The sequence below is a fragment of the Neoarius graeffei genome, chromosome 21 (genome assembly GCF_027579695.1).
Source record: "Neoarius graeffei isolate fNeoGra1 chromosome 21, fNeoGra1.pri, whole genome shotgun sequence".
Classification (NCBI taxonomy): Eukaryota; Metazoa; Chordata; class Actinopteri; order Siluriformes; family Ariidae; genus Neoarius; species Neoarius graeffei.
Genome location: NC_083589.1, coordinates 27071327 through 27098195, shown reverse-complemented (window position 1 = coordinate 27098195; position 26869 = coordinate 27071327). Strand labels below are relative to the sequence as shown.

At 40.7% G+C, this 26869-nt stretch overlaps 1 protein-coding gene across 1 annotated transcript in view; it reads left to right on the top strand.

Moving 5' to 3' along the window:
- shisal1a (shisa like 1a) overlaps nucleotides 1-2145 on the top strand; it is a 99936-nt gene extending 97791 nt beyond the window's left edge. Inside the window, exon 5 of the mRNA XM_060903604.1 lies at nucleotides 1612-2145. Coding sequence (XP_060759587.1) covers nucleotide 1612 — 1 coding nt within the window. The 3' untranslated portion in view covers nucleotides 1613-2145. The remainder of the gene's footprint in view (nucleotides 1-1611) is intronic.
- Nucleotides 2146-26869: the final 24724 nt, after the last annotated feature.

Sequence of the window (26869 nt, the reverse complement as noted above, 5' to 3'; positions counted from 1 at the left end):
TTTAAAATTAAAAATTAGGTGGTTTTAAATTTCATGACAACAACACATCTCAAAAAAGTTGGGACAAGGCCATGTTTACCACTGTGAGACATCCCCTTTTCTCTTTACAACAGTCTGTAAACGTCTGGGGACTGAGGAGACAAGTTGCTCAAGTTTAGGGATAGGAATGTTAACCCATTCTTGTCTAATGTAGGATTCTAGTTGCTCAACTGTCTTAGGTCTTTTTTGTCGTATTTTCCGTTTTATGATGCGCCAAATGTTTTCTATGGGTGAAAGATCTGGACTGCAGGCTGGCCAGTTCAGTACCCGGACCCTTCTTCTACGCAGCCATGATGCTGTAATTGATGCAGCATGTGGTTTGGCATTGTCATGTTGGAAAATGCAAGGTCTTCCCTGAAAGAGACGTCGTCTGGATGGGAGCATATGTTGCTCTAGAACCTGGATATACCTTTCAGCATTGATGGTGTCTTTCCAGATGTGTAAGCTGCCCATGCCACACGCACTAATGTAACCCCATACCATCAGAGGTGCAGGCTTCTGAACTGAGCGCTGATAACAACTTGGGTCGTCCTTCTCCTCTTTAGTCCGAATGACACGGCGTCCCTGATTTCCATAAAGAACTTCAAATTTTGATTCGTCTGACCACAGAACAGTTTTCCACTTTGCCACAGTCCATTTTAAATGAGCCTTGGCCCAGAGAAGATGTCTGCGCTTCTGGATCATGTTTAGATATGGCTTCTTCTTTGCACTATAGAGTTTTAGCTGGCAACGGCGGATGGCACGGTGAATTGTGTTCACAGATAATGTTCTCTGGAAATATTCCAGAGCCCATTTTGTGATTTCCAATACAGAAGTATGCCTGTATGTGATGCAGTGCCGTCTAAGGGCCCGAAGATCACAGGCACCCAGTATGGTTTTCCGGCCTTGACCCTTAAGCACAGAGATTCTTCCAGATTCTCTGAATCTTTTGATGATATTATGCACTGTAGATGATGACATGTTCAAACTCTTTGCAATTTTACACTGTCGAACTCCTTTCTGATATTGCTCCACTATTTGTCGGCGCAGAATTAGGGGGATTGGTGATCCTCTTCCCATCTTTACTTCTGAGAGCCGCTGCCACTCCAAGATGCTCTTTTTGTACCCAGTCATGTTAATGACCTATTGCCAATTGACCTAATGAGTTGCAATTTGGTCCTCCAGCTGTTCCTTTTTTGTACCTTTAACTTTTCCAGCCTCTTATTGCCCCTGTCCCAACTTTTTTGAGATGTGTTGCTGTCATGAAATTTCAAATGAGCCAATATCTGGCATGAAATTTCAAAATGTCTTACTTTCGACATTTGATATGTTGTCTATGTTCTATTGTGAATACAATATCAGTTTTTGAGATTTGTAAATTACTGCATTCTGTTATTATTTACAATTTGTACTTTGTCCCAACTTTTTTGGAATCAGGGTTGTGTGTATATATATATATATATATATATATATATATATATATATATATATATATATATATATATGCTATCAACTCAGCTTAAAACAAATTCCAGGATTGATGCTTACACAGTGACCAGAATGTGTATCTCTCTTTTTTTTTCCTCCATCTAGATACTTGAAGCTTGACCCATTAGGATGTACTGTGCTTAAAGGGCAGCAGAAACCACGGAGAAATAGCCACAGACAGCTCACTGACGTTTCACAGAGTGAATCTCTGGGTTTATCTACCTTTTCGTGATGTGGATTTTTTTTTCTCCACTGTGATGTTCAGTGAGGAAACCTACTTAGCATAGTCGTCTGATCACCTGATTTCTATCTGCGCTACAGGACACGCACCATCCCTGACCATTCAACCGCAAAGCATCCTGTTGTAAATGGCTGCCTGCGTCAAGGGAACAATGCTCTTATAGTGTACTACTCACAGCACATGGTGAGAAGGACATCAGAGTTTTGAGACTGCGGTAAACACAAAGCAAACTCGAGATACTGAATGTTCCCGGATGCTTCTCAGCAGGAAAGATATTTTATTTATTCAACGTGTGTACTGGCACTGTAGTGCTTTTTAAGTTCAAGGACTTTGTCAAGGAATGTGAAATTCAAGATTTAACCGGACAAAACCAAAAAAAGCATATTGTTCATCTGAGATAACCCTTTTTTTTTGCTTCCTTTTAGAAGACAACCAAAATAATTAATATATGGGTTTGCAAAATGTTGTTTGAATGTTGTATGATCAGTATCCAAGTGTTTCTGTGAATACTGAGAAATTTGTGTCCCAAAGCCATCTCTAGGCCTTTGTAATGTGGAGAGATCTAAAACTTGTACATACAGCAAGAACTCCCTGGGGCCTACTGCGAAAAAATTCAGCAGACCTCTCTGACATTTCTTAGTTGTTGGAAAAAATCTAAATAATTGTGAAAATGGCCAACTTGGCTTGTCCCACCTGCAATCTTGGTTTGAACTAACAGTGTTATTCCTCTTTCGATTACGTTCATTATGTCTTATATTGAATATTGTTACTTTTTTCTTTTTTATCAGACATCTAATTTTTTATGTTTGTTTACCTGACATGTTTCGACGTACGACTGTCGTCTTCCTCAGAGTGTCACCGGATGTTATTGGTGACGCATCTTTTATCAGCTGATGTTTCCGAAGCAGACGAAGTTTTCATTTCACACGATGTCATATCTCTTTTCACCAGAACACCCACGGAAGCCACCATACAGGTAGTACAAGACAAATTAAAAACAGATAGGACGCTCAAGAAACGCACAAACCTCACTGTACAAGACATTACGCAACTCCTTCAATTCATCGCCACATCCACATACTTTCAGTTCAGGAACACAATTTACAGACAAAAGGAAGGTTTTGCCATGGGAGACCCACTATCAGCCATCATGTGCGGCTTTTTCATGGAAGACCTGGAGCAGAAAGCACTCACTACAATACCAGTGGAATACAGACCAACACTCTGGAAACGGTATGTGGACGACATATTGGAAAAAGTAAAGAGGGGATACACTCAACAACTTACCGACCATCTCAATACTATAGCCAATACCGGCAATATAAAATTCACACATGAAGAGGAAACGGAGCAGTCAATAGCATTTTTGGACTTAAAAATACATCACACAGAAGATGGGGACATCAAAATAAAAGTACACAGGAAACCCACACACACCGACCAATATTTAAACTGGACCCCATAATGCACAAAATATCAGTAGTTAGAACATTACATGAACGCGCAGCAATAGTCACAGATCCACAGGACAAAGAACAGGAAGAACAACATATACAACACGCACTGAAGGCATGTCAATATCCACAATGGGCAATATCCAAAGGGGCGGAACAGGTCAAAAACAATAAAACACAGAAGAAAGAGAAAAAACAAACCAACAAACAAGAACACAGGGGAGTAGTGACATTACCATACATCAGAGGAATAACGGAACGCATTCAAAGAGCAATGAGGAAATACAACATTAACACACCTGTCAAACCACACACAACACTCCGTCAGATCCTGGTTCATCCCAAAGACAGAATACATCTGGACAACAGATGCAACACCATATATGAGATTCCATGCCAATTATGCAATAAAACTTACATCGGGGAGACAGGAAGGAGTTTCAACACAAGAAAAAATGAACATAAGAAAGAGTGCGAAAAGGAGACAGCTACAAGACAAACCCGAACAATAAAAGAAAAGGCACAACAGGAAAATTATAAGTCAGCCATAACAGATCATTGCAAAAGGGAAAATCATATTATGGACTGGGGGAATGCCAGAGTCATCCGCACAGAAGATAACAAACATCAGCGCTGGATCAGGGAGGCCATAGAGATCCGTAAGCGAAGTCCGAGGACCATCAACCGAGATGAGGGAGCATACATGCTCTCCCATACCTGGAGTGCCATCTTGCAGGGGACGAACTGACAGTAGAAGGCGTGACCGACCTGTCAATCCAGACAGGAAGGCCACGCCTTCGGAAACATCAGCTGATAAAAGATGCGTCACCAATAACATCCGGTGACACTCTGAGGAAGACGACAGTCGTACGTCGAAACATGTCAGGTAAACAAACCTAAAAAATTAGATGTCTGATAAAAAAGAAAAAACTAACAAGTGTTATTCCTCCACTGAAAGTCAGCAGACAAGATTACCCTCTGTGCATGTCATGGATACAGTGTTGTAGTCAAGTCCGAGTCCAGTCTCGAGGCCCCAGTGTTTAAGTCCGAGTCAAGTCCAAGTCTTAAAGAAAATTTCGAGTGGAGTCCAAGACAAGCCCCGCTATCAACAGGGTGACTAACATGAGAGAGGATTAGCACTAGTTAAAGTGGTGCTTGAAAGTTTGTGAACCCTTTAGAATTTTCTATATTTCTGCATAAATATGACCTAAAACAGCATCAGATTTTCACACAAGTCCTAAAAGTAGACAAAGAGAACCCAATTAAACAAATGAGACAAAAATATTATACTTGGTCATTTATTTATTGAGGAAAATGATCCAATATTACATATCTGTGAGTGGCAAAAGTATGTGAACCTTTGCTTTCAGTATCTGGTGTGACCCCCTTGTGCAGCAATAACTGCAACTAAACGTTTGCGGTAACTGTTGATCAGTCCTGCACACCAGCTTGGAGGAATTTTAGCCCATTCCTCCATACAGAATAGCTTCAACTCTGGGATGTTGGTGGGTTTCCTCACATGAACTGCTCACTTCAGGTCCTTCCACAACATTTCCATTGGATTAAGGTCAGGACTTTGACTTGGCATTTCCAAAACATTAACTTTATTCTTCTTTAACCATCCTTTGGTAGAATGACTTGTGTGCTTAGGGTCGTTGTCTTGTTGCATGACCCACCTTCTCTTGAGATTCAGTTCATGGACAGATGTCCTGACATTTTCCTTTCGAATTCACTGGTATAATTCAGAATTCATGGTTCCACCAATGATGGCAAGCCGTCCTGACCCAGATGCAGCAAAACAGGCCCAAACCATGATACTACCACCACCATGTTTCACAGATGGGATAAGGTTCTTATGCTGGAATGCAGTGTTTTCCTTTCTCCAAACATAACACTTCTCATTTCAACCAAAAAGTTCTATTTTGGTCTCATCCGTCCACAAAACATTTTTCCAATAACCTTCTGGCTTGTCCACATGATCTTTAGCAAACTGCAGACGAGCAGCAATGTTCTTTTTGGAGAGCAGTGGCTTTCTCCTTGCAACCCTGCCATGCACACCATTGCTGTTCAGTGTTCTCCTGATGGTGGACTCATGAACATTAGCCAATGTGAGAGAGGCCTTCAGTTGCTTAGAAGTTACCCTGGGGTCCTTTGTGACCTTGCCGACTATTACACGCCTTGCTCTTGGAGTGATCTTTGTTGGTCTACCACTCCTGGGGAGGGTAACAATGGTCTTGAATTTCCTCCATTTGTACACAATCTGTCTGACTGTGGATTGGTGGAGTCCAAACTCTTTAGAGATGGTTTTGTAACCTTTTCCAGCCTCATGAGCATCAACAACGCTTTTTCTGAGGTCCTCAGAAATCTCCTTTGTTCGTGCCACGATACACGTCCACAAACATGTGTTGTGAAGATCAGACTTTGATAGATCTCTGTTCTTTAAATAAAACAGGGTGCCCACTCACACCTGATTGTCATCCCATTGATTGAAAACACCTGACTCGAATTTCACCTTCAAATTAACTGCTAATCCTTGAGGTTCACATACTTTTGCCACTCACAGATATGTAATATTGGATCATTTTCCTCAATAAATAAATGACCAAGTATAATATTTTTGTCTCATTTGTTTAACTGGGTTCTCTTTATCTACTTTTAGGACTTGTGTGAAAATCTGATGATGTTTTAGGTCATATTTATGCAGAAATATAGAAAATTCTAAAGGGTTCACAAACTTTCAAGCACCACTGTAGTTCATCGGTCAGCAAGAAAGCCCCGTGATCAACAGGGCAATGAACATAGCGTGTCACTTACTTCTCTGGGTGGAGTCTTGCCAAATGGCGACTGAAGTTCGAGGTTGTCCCCGTCGTCTCTTTGATAGTTCTTCTACATATGGAACACACAGCAGTGCATTTTTTTCCTCCTGTACGAGAAGTCTGTATAAGCAAAGCGGACAATCCTAGGGGCTTCTCTCCAGGCATTTTAGCGCCATTAATGTTAGTTTGTTCCTGAACATGACGTATGAACAGGTGAATGTGCATTCTCTTGCATGAAATTAGTATAAAAATTAATGTAGATATAAATATCTTATGCCAAATTATTATGGCATGTTCCGAAAAGTAAAGAAAAAATCAGAGTCCTCATCTCCAATTTACGAGTATGAATGCAGTTAATGCATGAGTCCGAGTCCAAGTCATCGGTGCTCAAGTCCAAGTCAAGTTACAAGTCCTTAAAATTAGGGCACGAGTCGGACTTGAGTGCTACAAGCCTGCATGGATATGAGTGTGTTTAAAGAAAATACAGTTAAACGTGATGCAGCTTTTAATAATTTCGACTGCAGCTCAGCCAAAGTAGGTGTCCCATGAACTTGCGGTCAACTATGTGACAGTGCTGAATTTAGCCCCAGCGTTCCAACGGTTACTCGGATACAAGGTTCACCTACCTTGTGTTATCCGGCAGGGCAACAGAACAACATCTCATACACACAATCATGTGTACTGCTTTTGGTATGTTTTTTGCATGGAGTTGAGTGTGTAAAAATTGAAGTGTACCTTTTCTATGTGTCAACTATGTGACGGGGGTGACACGGTGGTGTAGTGGTTCACACTGATACCTCACAACAAGAAGGTTCTCAGTTCAAAGACATGCAGATTAGGCTAATTGGTGGCTCGAAATTGACCGTAGGTGTGAGTGTGAATGGTTGTTTGTCTCCATGTGTCAGCCCTGTGATGATCTGGCAGCTTGTCCAGGGTGTACCCCGCCTCTCGCCCATAGTCAGCTGGGATAGGCTCCAGCTTGCCCGTGACCCTGCACAGGATAAGCGGTTCAGGATAATAGATGGATGGACCGATGTGACAGTGATTACATCTGCATGATTAACTGTGGGAAGTACTCAGTATGATGAAACAAAGTGGCAGCTCACTCCCTACACGCACATGACCCTGGGCGATAATAGGTTGATACCAATGGACATGGCAAGCCATCTCATCTCATCTCATTATCTGTAGCCGCTTTATCCTGTTCTACAGGGTCGCAGGCAAGCTGGAGCCTATCCCAGCTGACTACGGGCGAAAGGCGGGGTACACCCTGGACAAGTCGCCAGGTCATCACAGGGCTGACACATAGACACAGACAACCATTCACACTCACATTCAGACCTACGGTCAATTTAGAGTCACCAGTTAACCTAACCTGCATGTCTTTGGACTGTGGGGGAAACCGGAGCACCCGGAGGAAACCCACACGGACACGGGGAGAACATGCAAACTCCACACAGAAAGGCCCTCGCCGGCCACAGGGCTCAAACCCGGACCTTCTTGCTGTGAGGCGACAGTGCTAACCACTACACCACCGTGCCGTATGGCAAGCCAAAAAGCCCAAAATTTGTTAACTATGTGACACCAACTATATGACGTCTAATGGTAAAGGTAGATTTAGTATTGCTGATACTGCAGTGCAGGCTACAATTCCATCAACAATGTCTACTGATGAAGCCAAAATCTAGACAACAAGCCATTTGATTTTGACTTTAAAGGAGGAGGTGCACAAATAGTAACAGGTCTAGATTAGTTATCATTAGTTTAAATATTTTGACTACATTTAGTCCCAAATTAAGATACAAAGTTACAAATTAATATATTCTGTCATTTATACAAAATACTTAAGGATTACAGCCACCAGGACTGTATTACAGGAATCCTTGACTTGCAAGTGATGTCAAAGCAAAGCAGAAACCCGGATGTCAGCCATGTTGGTGGAGATACAAATGCGGGATCAAGTGACATTCCACACAAAACACAGTCACACGTGCGCAACTCTCTTTGTTTTTCCACTGCTTTAAGCGTTCTTTTAGCTATGCCATATCTTTGTGCTGTATATAGTTGTGGTCACAACAGTACTCGTGACCGTGGCACGTTCCAATTTTTTAGAATTCCGTCCATGATTCGGAAAGAGGGCGAGGAAACTCTGAGGCTTAGTACAGAGAGGAGATGAGCACGGCTGAACAACATCGGCAGGCTAAAACCAAAACAGCTCGTGTTTGCAGTAATCATTTTATCTCAGGTGAGATTCAAAAGCTTTCTCGATAATATCATGGAAGAATTTTATTTCATGTTGCTAGAATTTTGCTATAAAATGAGCGTTCTCTTGTCGTGGTTCACTCGGTCGTTGTTATAATTTTAACACGTACTACCATTTCACTACTAGGAGCACCAGCAAAATTATACGATAAAAACAATCCAGACTGGACACCCACTCAGAAAATGGGCTATGTTTTGTCCAAGGTCAGACTTGATTCTTTGGCAGCCAAACCAGATAGAACGTGATATCTGGGTACTCGATGGTCGATAAGAAGCGTCTTATCTTCAGAAAAGCCTGACTTTTTTAAATAATATGGGTCAAAACCACACATATCTATCTTCTCTTTGTATTGAATCTTCGCTTGACCGTTCAAATCATGGTAATAGTGAGAAAATTCAGCATTGTTTACAGACACGCTTTCAGCGGCTGCCATCCTAGTTGCTTTGTATATCCACCATCATGGCGGACACTCGTGACATAGCACATTTTGATCACATGTTTGCAAGTCATCTATAGATATCATCTATAGCTGGTCTATCTGTCACATAGTTGACACCTCACAAAATGATGTATGTGATTACTGAAAAATATAAAAACATCTGCGTGTGGCTCTGCTGTGTACCTTTCACTTGGGACGTGATACTATCATTTGGCAGTATTTATACCAAACCCCAACATACTTCATTTTTGCCAAATTTCCCACCCCAAATTTCTCAGTATTCACAGAAACACTCATCCGTCCATTAACATCACACGTTGACAAATGATGTGTGTCCTCTTGCAATACAGTGAAGTACTTCTGAACTACTGAAGTTGACAATGTCAGATAAAGCAATATGTCATGCTAAAGAATCATGGTGGATTTCACGTGTGTGATTGTTCCTAATGAATTACTTGATTATGTGGTGATATTGCCTCATAAAGTGCGTTTTTTTTTTTTTTTTTTATTCTTTAGGCTGGCCTCATGGTGCATTTACATTGTCGTGAAATGAAACAGTTGATTTGGAGCTCTCGAGAGTAAATCTATACTATCTACATCTACATCTGTGCTTTATTTTTTATGCATATGAGTACAGAATGAAGAATACAAGTCGTAAGAAAAGCTGATACAATTCTTATTCTTCTTATTATTATTAGGCTACCTGTTCCCTTTCATGTTAACTTTTTTAAACTGATTTCAGTGATTATGTTAACTGTGGACATGACATGAACCCTTCGCTTTGGCAGCAATGTGAATGTACCATTGATAGAAATCCTGCTGGTAGCTTTATTTCCCAATGTGGAAAATGTGCACTGACTTGAGGTGAGTTCATAGGAATAGTCAAAGCGAGTAGTTAGTCAACCTGCAATAAAGCACAGTATTGTGTTGTGATAGAACGAAACCTTTTTGTGATATCGTTATCAGTGTTTTCGGTGACTCTAAATCCTCCTCCTAGCAGCCACAGACATGCTCGCTGGTACAGTAATGGGTACTGATGATGGTGATAAGTTGCCTTATAGTAAAACTATTGTACACCTTGCACCAGTTGCATTGTAGTGGCACGTGTACTTCACTCCAGGTGTAGTGTGGCAGTGCACCTGTTCTCGACGTGGGTTTTACGACTGTACAAAGTGTTTGGATGCAGTTTTGTCGTAATTGCACTTGTTAACTTTTTACTGTCACAAGCTGAAAAAAATAAAGATCTATCTTTTGCAGTGTGTTCAATATCTTCTGCGTCATCTTTCTTTTTCAACACAATGTTAAATTAATACAGTAGTGTATTGATTCTTCTGACAAAGTATGTCTATGCAAGTCTGACTTACTATTACAAATGAATCATCATGGGGGGGACAGCCCCTTGGATTAGTGCTTGCGGCTGCTTATTATGTTTTGCCTGAATCTCTCGGAAACATCATTGTTGAAATCATATCGACCTCACACCATTCTGATTGCTTCTATTCTTTATTTCCTGGCACTCACATAGCTGTCGGATGCAGGTTAAAGTGACCCAGCTCTCTCTCTGATTGTTAAAGGCTTCTCTCTAGCAGCTCAGGATTGGTGCTTATTATTACCGCAGAAGGAGAGTCACACCTGCTTCTATACTTCCCAGTAGGAGATGCCTCAGGTGGGTTGAAATGTGAACAAGACTCCAGCTCTAATTGGTACCAGGGTTTGCTTTTCTTTCCTTTTCTTTTCTGCCAAGGAGTCACCTCCATGACTCAAACGAGTGTGCCTGGCCCTTTCTCGGCAACTGGACAGCGGTAGATAATGCTCTCAGTCGATGAACTCACTCACACTGTGTGTGTTGCTTCTGTCACATCGTTAAAACTTAGCATCACTGCTACACAAGGCTTAGCGCTCAGACACTGAGGACATGCAGCCAACAGGCAGAACAAATGATTGACTCTTGAAGAAGGAATAGTGGACTGTGTTTGCACGGTGAACTATAGGGACTTTACTGTAGTGTGCAAACACAGTGACAAAACAGGACGGAGCCACAGAAAGCCAAGGGTGAGATAATAAAGGGTGTTTGTAAAGTGAGGAACTAATAGGAATACTGTATGTTGAGGAAAATCCACAGAAACAGAGAAAATCCATAAATCATTATGGTAGAGAATATCTCATCTCATCTCATTATCTCTAGCCGCTTTATCCTGTTCTACAGGGTCGCAGGCAAGCTGGAGCCTATCCCAGCTGGCTACAGGCGAAAGGCGGGGTACACCCTGGACAAGTCGCCAGGTCATCACAGGGCTGACACATAGACACAGACAACCATTCACACTCACATTCACACCTACGGTCAATTTAGAGTCACCAGTTAACCTAACCTGCATGTCTTTGGACTGTGGGGAAAACCGGAGCACCCGGAGGAAACCCACGCGGACACGGGGAGAACATGCAAACTCCGCACAGAAAGGCCCTCGCCGGCCATGGGGCTCGAACCCGGACCTTCTTGCTGTGAGGCGACAGCGCTAACCACTACACCACCGTGCCGCCCTTGGTAGAGAATATATTGTATATAATAAATACAGAATTACATATATGTAGTCTTTCTTTAATTGGTGCCTGATGTTTCAGACACCTTGTATTTGTACAAATCGGTAGGTTTTTTTAGAGCGGCATACTGCTAGGATTAAAATGTTGGCGGGGATTTTGGCCGTTTTTGGATTTGCGTCATTTGACATTGCATTGATTGACTATAATAATATGACGAGACCGTCAATGACGGCGTAGCTCACTCCAGCCCCATCTAGTCCAGAAGGAACGATCTAAAGTGGGCCACCTTGCGCAGTAAATGTTTCAAGCATTATACAAGCTATATACTGTATAGAAACTATATCCACCCTAGGAATACCGACCTATTTGCCAGAAAGAATCCAAAACGGCGAGGAATTGACCAAGAAGAAGCGATTTTTGTTGAACTACTCATTAAGGCTTAATTAGTCCATAACTTCATTAATAATTGTAATTAAGCAAATCTGAGTAGAAGTTATATGCACCCCTACCTTCATGCCAGAAAGAAGCAAAATCGGTGAAGAATTGAGGGAGAGGAAGCGATTTGTGTGGAAACTGCTCGTTAGGGCTTAATTACTCCATATCTTCATTACTAATTGCAATTATGCAAATTTAGGTAGAAGCTATATGCACCCCAGGCAGACCTACCTTCCTGCCAAAAAGAATAAAAATTGGTGAAGAATTGAGAGAAGAAGCGATTTTCATGAAATGTGGATGACACCTGACAGATGATGGACAACAGACAGACAACACATGATGGCATAAACTCATCACCTATCAGCCAGATGAGCTAATAATAATAAAAGTTTAATTTACATAGCAGCTTTCTCACATTTAAGGTCGATTCACATTTACAAAAGCAAACAAGGGGAAAAAAAGTCCTCCCAAAGTGGTCAGGATGTAATTCTAGTGGTGTAGCTGCCCACAGTCCCACACCGCCTGCATAACCACTGCAATGCCACCAGGCAACAGCACTCAGAACACTGCGCCATGGATCCATAAAGTGAGCACAGAAATATCACTACACAGTGGTGGGTTTCCCAAAAGCCTCTTAACACTAAGAGCATCTTAACTAGGAGAGAGAGCCCTCATTGTGCTGCTCTCTTGACCATTTAACGATGATATTTGTGCTACGGTGCTTTTGGGATACTCGGCACAACGTGCTGGTCAACCCCAATGTTGACGAGAGCAACAAGGACACAGCAGTTCGTAGTGAGCAGAACACACATCACTCATGGCGGACCAAGGTGTGAGGAAACTGAGGCTCAAGACTGGGTCTGGAGCTATGCCACAACTGGTGTACAAAGAGACAGAATCAGCAAAATAGTAAATCAGAGAACAAACATCAAAACATACAAACACAGAAAGAACAAAGAGGAAAAAAGAAAAAGCTCTGGCGAGACTAATTAACTAAAATATATTATGCAATATATTTAAGCAGGGGCGGCACAGTGGTGTAATGGTTAACACTGTCGCCTCACAGCAAGAAGGTCCTGGGTTTGAGCCCAGTGGCTGACGGGGGCCTTTCTGTGTGGAGTTTGCATGTTCTCCCCGTGTCTGTGTGGGTTTCCTCCGGGTGCTCCGGTTTCCCGCACAGTCCAAAGGCATGCAGGTTAGGTTAATTGGTGGCTCTAAATTGACCGTAGGTGTGAATGTGAGTGTGAATGGTTGTTTGTCTATGTGTCAGCCCTGCGATAACCTGGCGACTTGTCCAGGGCGTACTCCACCTCTCGCCAATGGTCAGCTCCAGACTGCCTGCGACCCTGTTGAACAGGATAAGTGGCTACAGATAATGGATGGATGGATGGATATATTTAAGCAATATTGTATGAGCAAGACTGTGGTTACGCTGAATATCGGCATGGCTACACTCCTGCTCTCGTTCTACTACTTTTATAAGACTTTGATAAACAAAAAAGAATATTAATAATAAGTGACATTTCAGACACAATATGGACAGATGTTGTTTATTTTTGCTCTGTGAGCAGAAATAGATCCTGAATAAGCCCCACACACTTTATAGCACATTGGCTAGCTGGCTAGCTCGCTCCCATTGATTCGTACAGTCTTGTTAAAGGTGCTTCTGGTGAGATCGTCATCCCTTCTTCCTTTTCATCTTCATCTGATGAGCTTGCATATTTGAAGTCAAAAGATATGTATATTCCTGAAAATATGTTCTATGTCAGATGATGATGATGGATGTCACTAACACTACTGTAGTAACCATTTCAAACTAGGAAGTGTAATTTTACCTTGTGAAAGCAGATGAGTGGAGTGATGCACACAGTGAAACGTTCCAGCACTGTTCTAGGAAATATAAGCACTCTTGGAATGCAGCTCGACCAATCAGATTAGTGGACCAGAATGAAATGTTGTATAAACAGACTAGTTAGATACCTAGACATAACCTTGTTATGAAATTTTTACCTAATAAGCAATCCCAAAGCTTATACACTGCAAAAATTATCCTCTTTGTACATGAATATAGTTACATATTTTCTATTATAAGATTACAATAAACCAAGTATAAGGTTATTCAACACTGTTTTACTAATTTCAAGCTGTAAATATTCTTATTGTATTGGCAGATCATTTTGCTTCTTTCTAGAAACACTGCAAACATTTAGAGTTTAATGGTTTGTATTTATTTGTTTATCTTCTGTTCAATGCTGCCACTTTTGCACAGTTATCTTATTTTCATTCATCACAGTTCTTGTTTTTAGCACCCATCAGATTTTCACACAAGTCCTAAAAGTAGATAAAGAGCACCCAGTTAAACAAATGAGACAAAAAATATTATACTTGGTCATTTATTTATTGAGGAAAATGATCCAATATTATATACCTGTGAGTGGCAAAAGTATGTGAACCTTTGCTTTCAGTATCTGGTGTGACCCCCTTGTGCAGCAATAACTGCAACTAAACATTTCTGGTAACTGTTGATCAGTCCTGCACGCTGGCTTGGAGGAATTTTAGCCCATTCCTCCGTACAGAACAGCTTCAACTCTGGGATGTTGGTGGGTTTCCTCACATGAACTGCTCGCTTCAGGTCCTTCCACAACATTTCAATTGGATTAAGATCAGGACTTTGACTTGCCCATTCCAAAACATGAACTTTATTCTTCTTTAACCATTCTTTGGCAGAATGACTTGTGTGCTTAGGGTCATTGTCATGCTGCATGATCCACCTTCTCTTGAGATTCAGTTCATGGACAGATGTCCTGATATTTTCCTTCAGAATTCACTGGTATAATTCAGAATTCATTGTTCCATCAATGATGGCAAGCCGTCCTGGCCCAGATGCAGCAAAACAGGCCCAAACCATGACACTACCACCACCATGTTTCACAGATGGGATAAGGTTCTTATGCTGGAATGCAGTGTTTTCCTTTCTCCAAACATAATGCTTCTCATTTAAACCAAAAAGTTCTATTTTGGTCTCGTCTGTCCACAAAACATTTTTCCAATAGCCTTCTGGCTTGTCCACGTGATCTTTAGCAAACTGCAGACAAGCAGCAATGTTCTTTTTGGAGAGCAGTTGCTTTCTCCTTGCAACCCTGCCATGCACACCATTGCTGTTCAGTGTTCTCCTGATGGTGGACTCATGAACATTAACATTAGCCAATGTGAGAGAGGCCTTCAGTTGCTTAGAAGTTACCCTGGGGTCCTTTGTGACCTCTCAGACTATTACACGCCTTGCTCTTGGAGTGATCTTTGTTGGTCGACCACTCCTGGGGAGGGTAACAATGGTCTTGAATTTCATCCATTTGCACACAGTCAGTCTGACTGTGGATTGGTGGAGTCCAAACTCTTTAGAGATGGTTTTGTAACCTTTTCCAGCCTGATGAGCATCAACAATGCTTTTTCTGAGGTCCTCAGAAATCTCCTTTGTTCATGCCATGATACACTTCCACAAATGTGTGTTGTGAAGATCAGACTTTGATAGATCCCTGTTCTTTAAATAAAACAGGGTGCCCACTCACACCTGATTGTCGTCCCACTGATTGAAAACACCTGACTCGAATTTCACCTTCAAATTAACTGCTAATCCTAGAGGTTCACATACTTTTGCCACTCACAGATATGTAATATTGGATTTTTCTTCAATAAATAAATGACCAAGTATAATATTTTTGTCTCATTTGTTTAACTGGGTTCTCTTTATCTACTTTTAGGACTTGTGTGAAAATCTGATGATGTTTTAGGTCATATTTATGCAGAAATATAGAAAATTCTAAAGGGTCCACAAACTTTCAAGCACCGCTGTAAAGTCTGTGTGCTTTATGACATTCCTAATTTTGGGTAAGCTATCACGCCAAGCTAACCTGAACTAGCCACAGCTAACTGCCTGTAAGATTAGTGCTTCATAGGACCCCCTTGAAAATGAGATGCCACATCTCAAGGGGTTATCCTCAAAATAAATAAATAAATAAATAAATAAAATGAATTAGTGCTTATGGGAATCACGTCAGGGCACGGTGGCTAACAAATTGATCAAAATCACATAACAGGGATTTTCTTATTACTCCAACACTATGGACAACTCAGATAATGTAGCTTAGCAAACTATGTCTGTTTTATCTAAATTTAGCATCATGAATGAGAATGTTAACGTTAGCTGACTAGCTAATGTTACCGGAGGGCTTTAACTGAACGTACAAGCAAACTAAAGTTCAGTTCAAAAGGAGAAATTTATTACAATATCCAATACAGTGTTGAACATTTTGATTTCTTGGAAATTTTTAACATTTTAATTACAGTTTGGACTGGAGGTCGAGTCCAACAAAGTTTACACAGCCCCATCTTCTTGATTCAGATTGGTATGGGCGGGCATATTTTAATGAGGGGCGGTACCATAAAAAATGTGAGTTGATTCTATGTAAGAAGCATGCACTTTTATAACTGACCTGTTCTATCACCTTGTTCTCTTTCTATGGCCATTACAGACTGGGAAGGTAACAAACCACTTTGAAAGGCCCAGTACGTCCCCAAGTCACATTCAGGTATCTTATTTTAAAAACAACAAAAAATAAAAACAGTTTTCCACATCTCATCTCATCTCATTATCTGTAGCCACTTTATCCTGTCCTACAGGGTTGCAGGCAAGCTGGAGCCTATCCCAGCTGACTACGGGCGAAAGGCGGGGTACACCCTGGACAAGTCGCCAGGTCATCACAGGGCTGACACATAGACACAGACAACCATTCACACTCACATTCACACCTACGGTCAATTTAGAGTCACTAGTTAACCTAACCCGCATGTCTTTGGACTGTGGGGGAAACCGGAGCACCCGGAGGAAACCCACGCGGACACGGGGAGAACATGCAAACTCCACACAGAAAGGCCCTCGCCGGCCACGGGGCTCGAACCCGGACCTTCTTGCTGTGAGGCGACAGCGCTAACCACTACACCACCGTGCCGCCCATTTTCCACATCATGTCCCCTTTAATGGTCTTATATTTGGTTTCATGTAATTTCATCATAAGCATAAAGCATTAGATCAATTTGACTATATTCAAGGAATTTTCACTTGCTAAGATGTCATATTTTTGCAGTGTACAGTGTTAAATCCTGGAAATAATCTCCCTGCACCATTTACAGCCTGACATTTCAGTATTTCAGCGTCCACTTCATGTTCTTCTTATTATTTGACAATTTGTAGAAAACTGAAATACAAGTTATTAGTATATCGGAGAGCACAGTGTTTACTGTTACATCAGTTAACGTCATTCACCAAGACGTGCAAAAACAGACAGACGTTTTAAGCTATTTCGAGATATATTTTGATTTTAGTGTTTTGTTTTGAGATTATTGACTGAATATTTTGTGTTAGCTGCCTTCTGTTGGGTTAAAAGTAAAGCCAGGCAGTTTCTATCATTTTCCTGGGCTGATGATGATTATCATTCTTGCTTTGCATTGATCTTAATTTGTGCAATCCTAGTAATGGTATTACAGTAGACTGATGTTGCCTGAAAGAAATCTTGATGCAGTTGTGTGTGGGATAATGAGTTGCCAGTGCTTAATGCCTTAATATTTACATAGGCAATATGGATGATATTATATGTAGACTATCATCTTTAGTCATCTGTCTTTCTCTGCTGCTTGCACCCTCTGTTTTGAAAGATGGCTGTGCATCTACAGACACTGCTGTTATTTGTTACTGCTTTGGGAAGTCTTTCTTCCAGCTGTTGTGTCGACTTTAAAACAACAGAGCAACAAATCACAGAAACCTAATTAATCTGTTAGGGCCCTATTTATATCCCCCTGCTGCTGTCCGCTGTCTGCAGGGAGGCGTGAAGCTATTCTTTGGGTGACACAAAGTTAGCATTAAACAGATTATGTCATTAAGCTTGAGTGGGACTCTTTATGCATGCATTACCATTTATATCTTACCCTCTCCACAGAGCACTCCAATTTTAGGAAGCATGTGAAAGCATTGCAGCTTGGTTTTCCTTCGGACTTGATGGAGCAGTGTCTAATATTTATTTGCAATATTTCAAATGTACTGATGATGTTTTAATGGTAAGATCAGCTTTCTGGCCAAGTTTGAGGTTCAGTCACTCCTTAGTGACTGCTCACATTATTGAGACATTTTCTCTTGAAGGAACTTGTAAAACAAATCTTTTCTGAAAACATAAGAAGGTGCATTAATATTAAAAATTGCCCCAGAGAGTGGCCCTAGATGATATTATATGCCAAACAGCGATGAGTGATAATGTTACATACTGCAATATGTTTCATTAAAAACACATTTTAATAGATTTTATGACCTTTAATTTTAGCAGAATATAACATCTGTTGCAAAGAAACAGTCATCAGTTTTTTAAAGAAAATACCAATCTATCTAATGAAAAATATCAGGCTAAAAGCATTAAGCTTCAAATCCACGTTCATTGTTCAAGTGGGCTAGCCCTTGTCGATGAGCTTTCACCCATCATCTTTGAAAGAAAGTGAGTAACAGCTAATATACAATATGTACTGTATGGCTCTTATTCATTACAGGATACTGGTATTCGTTTATTTACAACCCCAAATCAGAAAAAGTTGGGACAGTACAGAAAATGCACATAACAAAAGAAAGCAGTGATTTTGAAATTTAATTTGACTTGTATTTCATTACAGACAGTATGAACTCAAGATATTAGAAGAAGAAGAAACCTTTATTTGTCACATGCACACTTCAAGCACAGTGAGATTTATCCTCTGCATCTAACCCATCTGAAGCAGTGAACACACACACACACCCAGAGCAGTGGGCAGCCACACTACAGTGCCCGGGGAGCAGTCAGGGGTTAAGTACCTTGCTCAAGGGCACTTCAGCCCAAGGCCACCCCACATTAACCTAACTGCATGTCTTTGGACTGTGGCGGAAACTGGAGCACCCGGAGGAAACCCATGCTGACACAGGGAGAACATGCAAACTCCACACAGAAAGGCCCTCGCCGGGTGCTGGGCTTGAACCCAGAACCTTCTTGCTGTGAGGCAACAGTGCTAACCACTACACCACCATGCTGCCTCATGTTTTGTCTGGTCAACTTCATTTTATTTGTTAATATACATCCATTCCTGTGTTTCAGGCCTCCAAGACATTCCAAAATAATGATGTGATTTGAAACAGGTGATGTCAACAGGTGATCGTAATCATGATTTGGTACAAAAGAAGTTTCCAGGAAAGGCCTAGACTTCGAGGAGCAAAGATGGGCTGAGGATCTCCAGTTTGTCAATAAATGTATGAAAATTATTGAAATGTTTAAAAGCAATGTTCCTCAAAGAAAGATAGGAAGGGATTTGGATATTTCACCCTCTAAATAATATCGTTAAATGATTCAAGGAATCTGGAGGAACTTCGGTGCATAAAGGGAAAGGGCACAAGCCTAAGTTGAACACCTGTGATCTTTGATCCCTCAGACAGCACTGCATCAAGAACCATCATTCATCTATAGCTGATAGAACCACATGGGTTTGGAATTACTTTGGCAAACCTTTGTCAAGCTTGACAATATGGAGTTACATCCACAAATACCAGTTAAAATTTTACTGTGCAAAAAGAAAGCTGTGTCCAGAAGCACCATCAACTTCTCTGGGCTTAGAAGCATCTGGGATGGACCATCACACAGTGGAAATGTATTGTGGTCAGATGAATCAGTATTCCAGGTCTTTTTTGGAAGAAATGGATGCCATGTGCTCCAGACCAAAGACAAAAAGGACCATCCAGACTGTCACCAGGAACAAGTCCAAAAGCCAGGGTCTGTCATGCCCTTGGCAAAGGTAACTTACACTTCTGTGATGGCAATATTAATGAAGAAAAGTAAACTCAGATTTTGAGCAACATATGCTACCATCAAGACAACATCTTTTCCAGAGATATTTCAACAAGACAATGCACAAAACAAACTGCATTCCTCACACATTACAAAGGTGTGGCTGTGGAAGAAGAGGGTACCTGTCTCCTCTGTCCCCAATAGAGAATGTTTGGTGAATTTTGAAACAAATTTGGCAATGACAATCCCGTACTGTTGCACACCTTAAGACCTGTTTGCAGGAAAAAATGGGACAAAATAACACATTTCATCACTTGTGTCTTCAGTCCCTAAACATCTTTTAGGTGTTGTGAGAAGGAATGGCAACATTATAAATTGGTAAATGCTTTACCGTCCCAACTTTTTTTAATGTGTTGCAAGCATCAAAGTTGAAATGTGTTTATTTTGATAAAACAATACAATTCATGAGGTAAACCATTAAATAATGTGCTGTTGTGTTGTCTTGAATGGAATACAGGTCAAAGATTATTTACAAATCATTGCTCTCAGTTTTAATTTCACTTTCAACATACTGTCCCAACTTTTTCTGATTTAAGGTTGTATAAACACCCTGTCATAACTGTCTAAGCATGACTGACATTTAGAATAGTCCAAGCAAATGCAGTGAGACTTCTCTACTCATCTTTAAATTGACTTTATGTTCATCAGTTTGAACATATACAATAATAGTTGGAGTACCCTTTGTCATCGTCCTTGAATCAGTATCTCATTGAGCACTACAAAATATTGCACATTATGAGGCCAAATAAGCTCAGCACCTCATTCCAATGTCTGATAAATACAGCGGTGCTTGAAAGTTTGTGAACCCTTTAGAATTTTCTATATTTCTGCATAAATATGACCTAAAACATCATCAGATTTTCACACAAGTCCTAAAAGTAGATAAAGAGAACCCAGTTAAACAAATGAGACAAAAATATTATACTTGGTCATTTATTTATTGAGGAAAATGATCCAATATTACATATCTGTGAGTGGCAAAAGTATGTGAACATTTGCTTTCAGTATCTGGTGTGACCCCCTTGTGCAGCAATAACTGCAACTAAACGTTTCTGGTAACTGTTGATCAGTCCTGCACACCGGCTTGGAGGAATTTTAGCCCGTTCCTCCATACAGAACAGCTTCAACCCTGGGATGTTGGTGGGTTTCCTCACATGAACTGCTCGCTTCAGGTCCTTCCACAACATTTCGATTGGATTAAGGTCAGGACTTTGACTTGGCCTTTCCAAAACATTAACTTTATTCTTCTTTAACCATTCTTTGGTAGAATGACTTGTGTGCTTAGGGTCATTGTCTTGCTGCATGACCCACCTTCTCTTGAGATTCAGTTCATGGACAGATGTCCTGACATTTTCCTTTACAATTCACTGCTATAATTCAGAATTCATTGTTCCATCAATGATGCCAAGCTGTCCTGGCCCAGATGCAGCAAAACAGACCCAAACCATGATACTACCACCACCATGATTCACAGATGGGATAAGGTTCTTATGCTGGAATGCAGTGTTTTCCTTTCTCCAAACATAACGCTTCTCATTTAAACCTAAAAGTTCTATTTTGGTCTCATCCGTTCACAAAACATGTTTCCAATAGCCTTCTGGCTTGTCCACATGATCTTTAGCAAACTGCAGATGAGCAGCAATGTTCTTTTTGGAGAGCAGTGGCTTTCTCCTTGCAACCCTGCCATGCACACTATTGTTGTTCAGTGTTCTCCTGATAGTGGACTCATGAACATTAGCCAATATGAGAGAGGCCTTCAGTTGCTTAGAAGTTACCCTGGGGTCCTTTGTGACCTCGCTGACTATTACACACTTTGCTTTTGAAGTGATCTTTGTTCATCGACCACTCCTGGGGAGGGTAACATTCTTGTTAGGGTTTTGCTGGGATTCGAACCTGGTTCGTTGGTGTGATGATCCAGCAAACCCCCACTAGGCCACCAGGGGAATGACTCAAATGCAGAGGCGTGAGGCGGAAGTAGAAAAAGTAACAAAAGGTTTATTTATACTATGTACACTATATACAATCCAGGGCAAAACAAAAAAAACAAAAACAAAGAGTATAATTCAAAAAGAAAAAGGCAAAAATGCAAAAGCTCAGAAGATCCACAAAACACAGTACAAAGGAAACTGGAGATAAACATAACAGCACAAAGACTCCGTGACAAGAGGACTGAACTCAGGGGTATAAATACACAAACTAATTAAGGACACAGGTGAAGATAATTAGGACTAACAGGCAATTAACAAAAACACAAAACACAGGAACAGTGGCGGCCTCTAGAGGCCAAAATAAATATGACACGAAAAGGAAATAACAGCGGCCTCTAGAGGCCAAAACAGTCCAAGTCCTAACAATTCTCATCTCATTATCTCTAGCTGCTTTATCCTGTTCTACAGGGTCACAGGCAAGCTGGAGCCTATCCCAGCTGACTACGGGCGAAAGGCGGGGTACACCCTGGACAAGTCACCAGGTCATCACAGGGCTGACACATAGACACAGACAACCATTCACACTCACGGTCAATTTAGAGTCACCAGTTAACCTAACCTGCATGTCTTTGGACTGTGGGGGAAACCAGAGCACCTGGAGGAAACCCACGCGGACACGGGGAGAACATGCAAACTCCACACAGAAAGGCCCTCGCCGGCCACGGAGATCGAACCCGAACCCTCTTGCTGTGAGGCGACAGCGCTAACCACTACACCACCGTGCCACCCTGGGAGGGTAACAATGGTCTTGAATTTCCTCCATTTGTACACAATCAGTCTGACTGTGGATTGGTGGAGTCCAAACTCTTTAGAGATGGTTTTGTAACCTTTTCCAGCCTCATGAGCATCAACAACGCTTTTTCTGAGGTCCTCAGAAATCTCCTTTGTTCATGCCATGATACACTTCCACAAACGTGTTGTGAAGATCAGACTTTGATAGATCCCTGTTCTTTAAATAAAACAGGGTGCCCACTCACACCTGATTGTCATCCCATTGATTGAAAACACCTGACTCTAATTTCACCTTCAAATGAACTGCTAATCCTCGAGGTTCACATACTTTTGCCACTCACAGATATGTAATATTGGATCATTTTCCTCAATAAATAAATGACCAAGTCTAATATTTTTGTCTCATTTGTTTAACTGGGTTCTCTTTATCTACTTTTAGGACTTGTGTGAAAATCTGATGCTGTTTTAGGTCATATTTATGCAGAAATATAGAAAATTCTAAAGGGTTCACAAACCTTCAAGCACCACTGTAGATAAAACTACAAGTGCAAATGAGTTATGCCAAACAGTAGCTTACTACTTTGCGTGTTCAAATTTCAAAAGTGAGAACATTTGTACTAGTTGCCACTGGAATTTGATAATTCTTCATTCATCTGATTTGCTATTCTTATGTGTGCAAAAGCAATCCTTATCTTTGGTATTAAGGGATTATTTCACCAAACTAATTGAATGTGATTGTGAAGTGAAGCTCGAGAATGTGACGAGAGTGGGAACTTGTGCTATAATCCTTTTCGTGTTGATGCATGTTGCAGAGAATGTACATGAGCTGAAAATACACACGCTTACAAGCAGAAGATTATTATTATCAGGTCTTCAAGTTCATAATTCCATCAGTGATGTAAATTAACATTATCTCACTTGTGTACAATTTCACTGTTCTAATATTTTTAGGATGCACAGTATGTTGAGTCATACTGATGACTGATGATAGATGAAAATAAAGTGCAATCAAATAAATGATAAATGCTCGCCATATATGAATAAAAATTTTTACATGCAATGTGAGGAGAGAATATTACAGCTCTTTGCCAAAACTTTGGCCAACAACAAGAAGATGCTCCATTACAAACTTTTTGTAAAAACTGACTACACAGAGTACGGCATAGTGGTTCGGTGGTTCACACTGTCTCCTCACAGCAAGAAGGTGTAACATGTAACAATGTGAAACATGTATTGTGGTCAGATGAATCAGTATTCTAGGTCTTTTTTGGAAGAAATGGACGCCGTGTGCTCTGGACCAAAGACAAAAAGGACCATCCAGACTGTTACCAGGAACAAGTCCAAAAGCCAGGGTGTGTCATGGTATGGGGTTGAGTCAGTGCCCTTGGCAAAGGTAACTTACAGTGGTGCTTGAAAGTTTGTGAACCCTTTAGAATTTTCTATATTTCTGCATAAATATGACCTAAAACAGCATCAGATTTTCACACAAGTCCTAAAAGTAGATAAAGAGAACCCAGTTAAACAAATGAGACAAAAATAATATACTTGGCCATTTATTTATTGAGGAAAATGATCCAATATTTCATAACTGTGAGTGGCAAAAGTATGAGAACCTTTGTTTCAGTATCTGGTGTGACCCCCTTGTGCAGCAATAACTGCAACTAAACGTTTCCGGTAACTGTTGATCAGTCCTGCACACCGGCTTGGAGGAATTTTAGCCCATTCCTCTATACAGAACAGCTTCAACTCTGGGATGTTGGTGGGTTTCCTCACATGAACTGCTTGCTTCAGGTCCTTCCACAACATTTCGATTGGATTAAGGTCAGGACTTTGACTTGGCCATTCCTAAACATTAACTTTATTCTTCTTTAACCATTCTTTGGTAGAATGACTTGTGTGCTTAGGGTCATTGTCTTGCTGCATGACCCACCTTCTCTTGAGATTCAGTTCATGGACAGATGTCCTGACATTTTCCTTTAGAATTTGCTGGTATAATTCAGAATTCATTGTTCCATCAATGATGGCAAGCTGTCCTGGCCCAGATGCATCAAAACAGGCCCAAACCATGATACTACCACCAGAATGTTTCACAGATGGGATAAGGTTCTTATGCTGGAATGCAGTGTTTTCCTTTCTCCAAACATAATGCTTCTCATTTCAACCAAAAAGTTCTATTTTGGTCTCATCCATCCACAAAACATTTTTCCAATAGCCTTCTGGCTTTTCCACGTGATCTTTAGCAAACTGCAGATGAGCAGCAATGTTCTTTTTGGAGAGCAGTGGCTTTCTCCTTGCAACCCTGCCATGCACACCATTGTTGTTCAGTGTTCTCCTGATGGTGGACTCATGAACATTAACATTAGCCAATGTGAGAGAGGCCTTCAGTTGCTTAGAAGTTACCCTGGAATCCTTTGTGACCTCTCTGACTATTACACGCCTTGCTCTTGGAGTGATCTTTGTTGGTCGACCACTCCTGGGGAGGGTAACAATGGTCTTGAATTTCCTCCATTTGCACACAATCAGTCTGACTGTGGATTGGTGGAGTCCAAACTCTTTAGAGATGGTTTTGTAACCTTTTCCAGCCTCATGAGCATCAACAACGCTTTTTCTGAGGTCCTCAGAAACCTCCTTTGTTCGTGCCATGATACACTTCCACAAACATGCATTGTGAAGATCAGACTTTGATAGATCCCTGTTCTTTAAATAAAACAGGGTGCCCACTCACACCTGATTGTCATCCCATTGATTGAAAACACCTGACTCTAATTTCACCTTCAAATTAACTGCTAATCCTAGAGGTTCACATACTTTTGCCACTCACAGATATGTAATATTGGATCATTTTCCTCAATAAATAAATGACCAAGTATAATATTTTTGTCTCATTTGTTTAACTGGGTTCTCTTTATCTACTTTTAGGACTTGTGTGAAACTCTGATGATGTTTTAGGTCATATTTATGCAGAAATATAGAAAATTCTAAAGGGTTCACAAACTTTCAAGCACCACTGTACACTTCTGTGATGGCAACATTAATGCACTCAGATTTTGGAGCAACATATGCTACCATCAAGACGACATCTTTTCCAGGGATATTTCAACAAGACAATGCACAAAACAAACCACATTCCTCACACATTACAAAGGCATAGCTCTGGAAGAAGAGGGTGCCTGTTCCCTCTGTCCCTAATAGAGAATATGTAGAGAATTTTGAAATGAAAACTATGACAATGACAACCCCATACTTTTGCACGTCTTAACACCTGTTTGCAGGAGCAATAGATCAAAATAACACCTGAAACTCTTCATCACTTGGTGAAATTAGTGTTCATTAAAAAAAATATATGAGGTCAAACATCAAATAGTGTGCTGTTGTTTTGAGTGCAACAGAGGTCAAAGATTATTTCTAAATCATTGCTTTCAGTTTTAATTTCAATTTCAACATACTGTCCCAACTTTTTCTGATCCGAGGTTGTCATTTATTTCACGCATGTGGTATAGTATTTCTCCTAATCATACAGTGCACTATAATTGCATTTTAAAATAAACCAAATGCAATATTAGTGACTTTGAGTTAAACCAGACAAAAAAAAATATTGAAATCAGACAAAATATGAATCCATGACTAAGTTCCATGCATTTCCAAATGCTTAACAGGATTAAAATTAAGACCATAACCTTCAGAAATCAAGACCACTCTTAACTTTCATCTGCCAAGATGAAATCCAGACCAAGTCATAGAAGATGAGTAAATACAGACATAAAGCTACAAAGCCTTCCAGTAGAGTACAGGATTCAGTACCAAAAATCCAAACCAACATTTAAGAACATCAAGAAACCTCTGCTGCATAATGTACAAGCACTGATGCTAGATACTGTTATCAAGTCTACTGATTGCATCTTGCTGTACCTGTTTGCATATTTGCTACAATTTTTAATGCCTTAAAATAAAAATAAAAAAAAGTTCAAGTGATACTACAACATGGTCTAGCTGTTTTGCTCATGCTCCACCTGTTTAAATCATGGCTCAAATTAGCCTCATTAGCTCATTTGTATGTGTAATTTCAAATTATTCGGTTTCAGTCATGTGACTTTTCTTAGCAATTTCATTTCCGGTAAAACAGCTGGTGGTCAAGCAAACCTAAATAGGTGCCGTAGTACCAGAGGTGGACAAATACCCAACTTCATTACTTAAGTCAAAGTACAGATCCCACTGGTCAAATGTTACTCTGATACAAGTGAAAGTTGTCCAGTCAAATTTTTACTTCAGTACTGAAGTACTTCCTTTTAAAAATACTTAAATATTAAAAGTACATTTTCTGTCAACACATCATTGTATTAGGGTAGCATGGTGGTGTAGTGGTTAGCACTGTCGCCTCACAGCAAGAAGGTCCGGGTTCGAGCCCCGTGGCCGGCGAGGGCCTTTCTGTGTGGAGTTTGCATGTTCTCCCCGTGTCCGTGTGGGTTTCCTCCGGGTGCTCCGGTTTCCCCCACAGTCCAAAGACATGCAGGTTAGGTTAACTGGTGACTCTAAATTGACCGTAGGTGTGA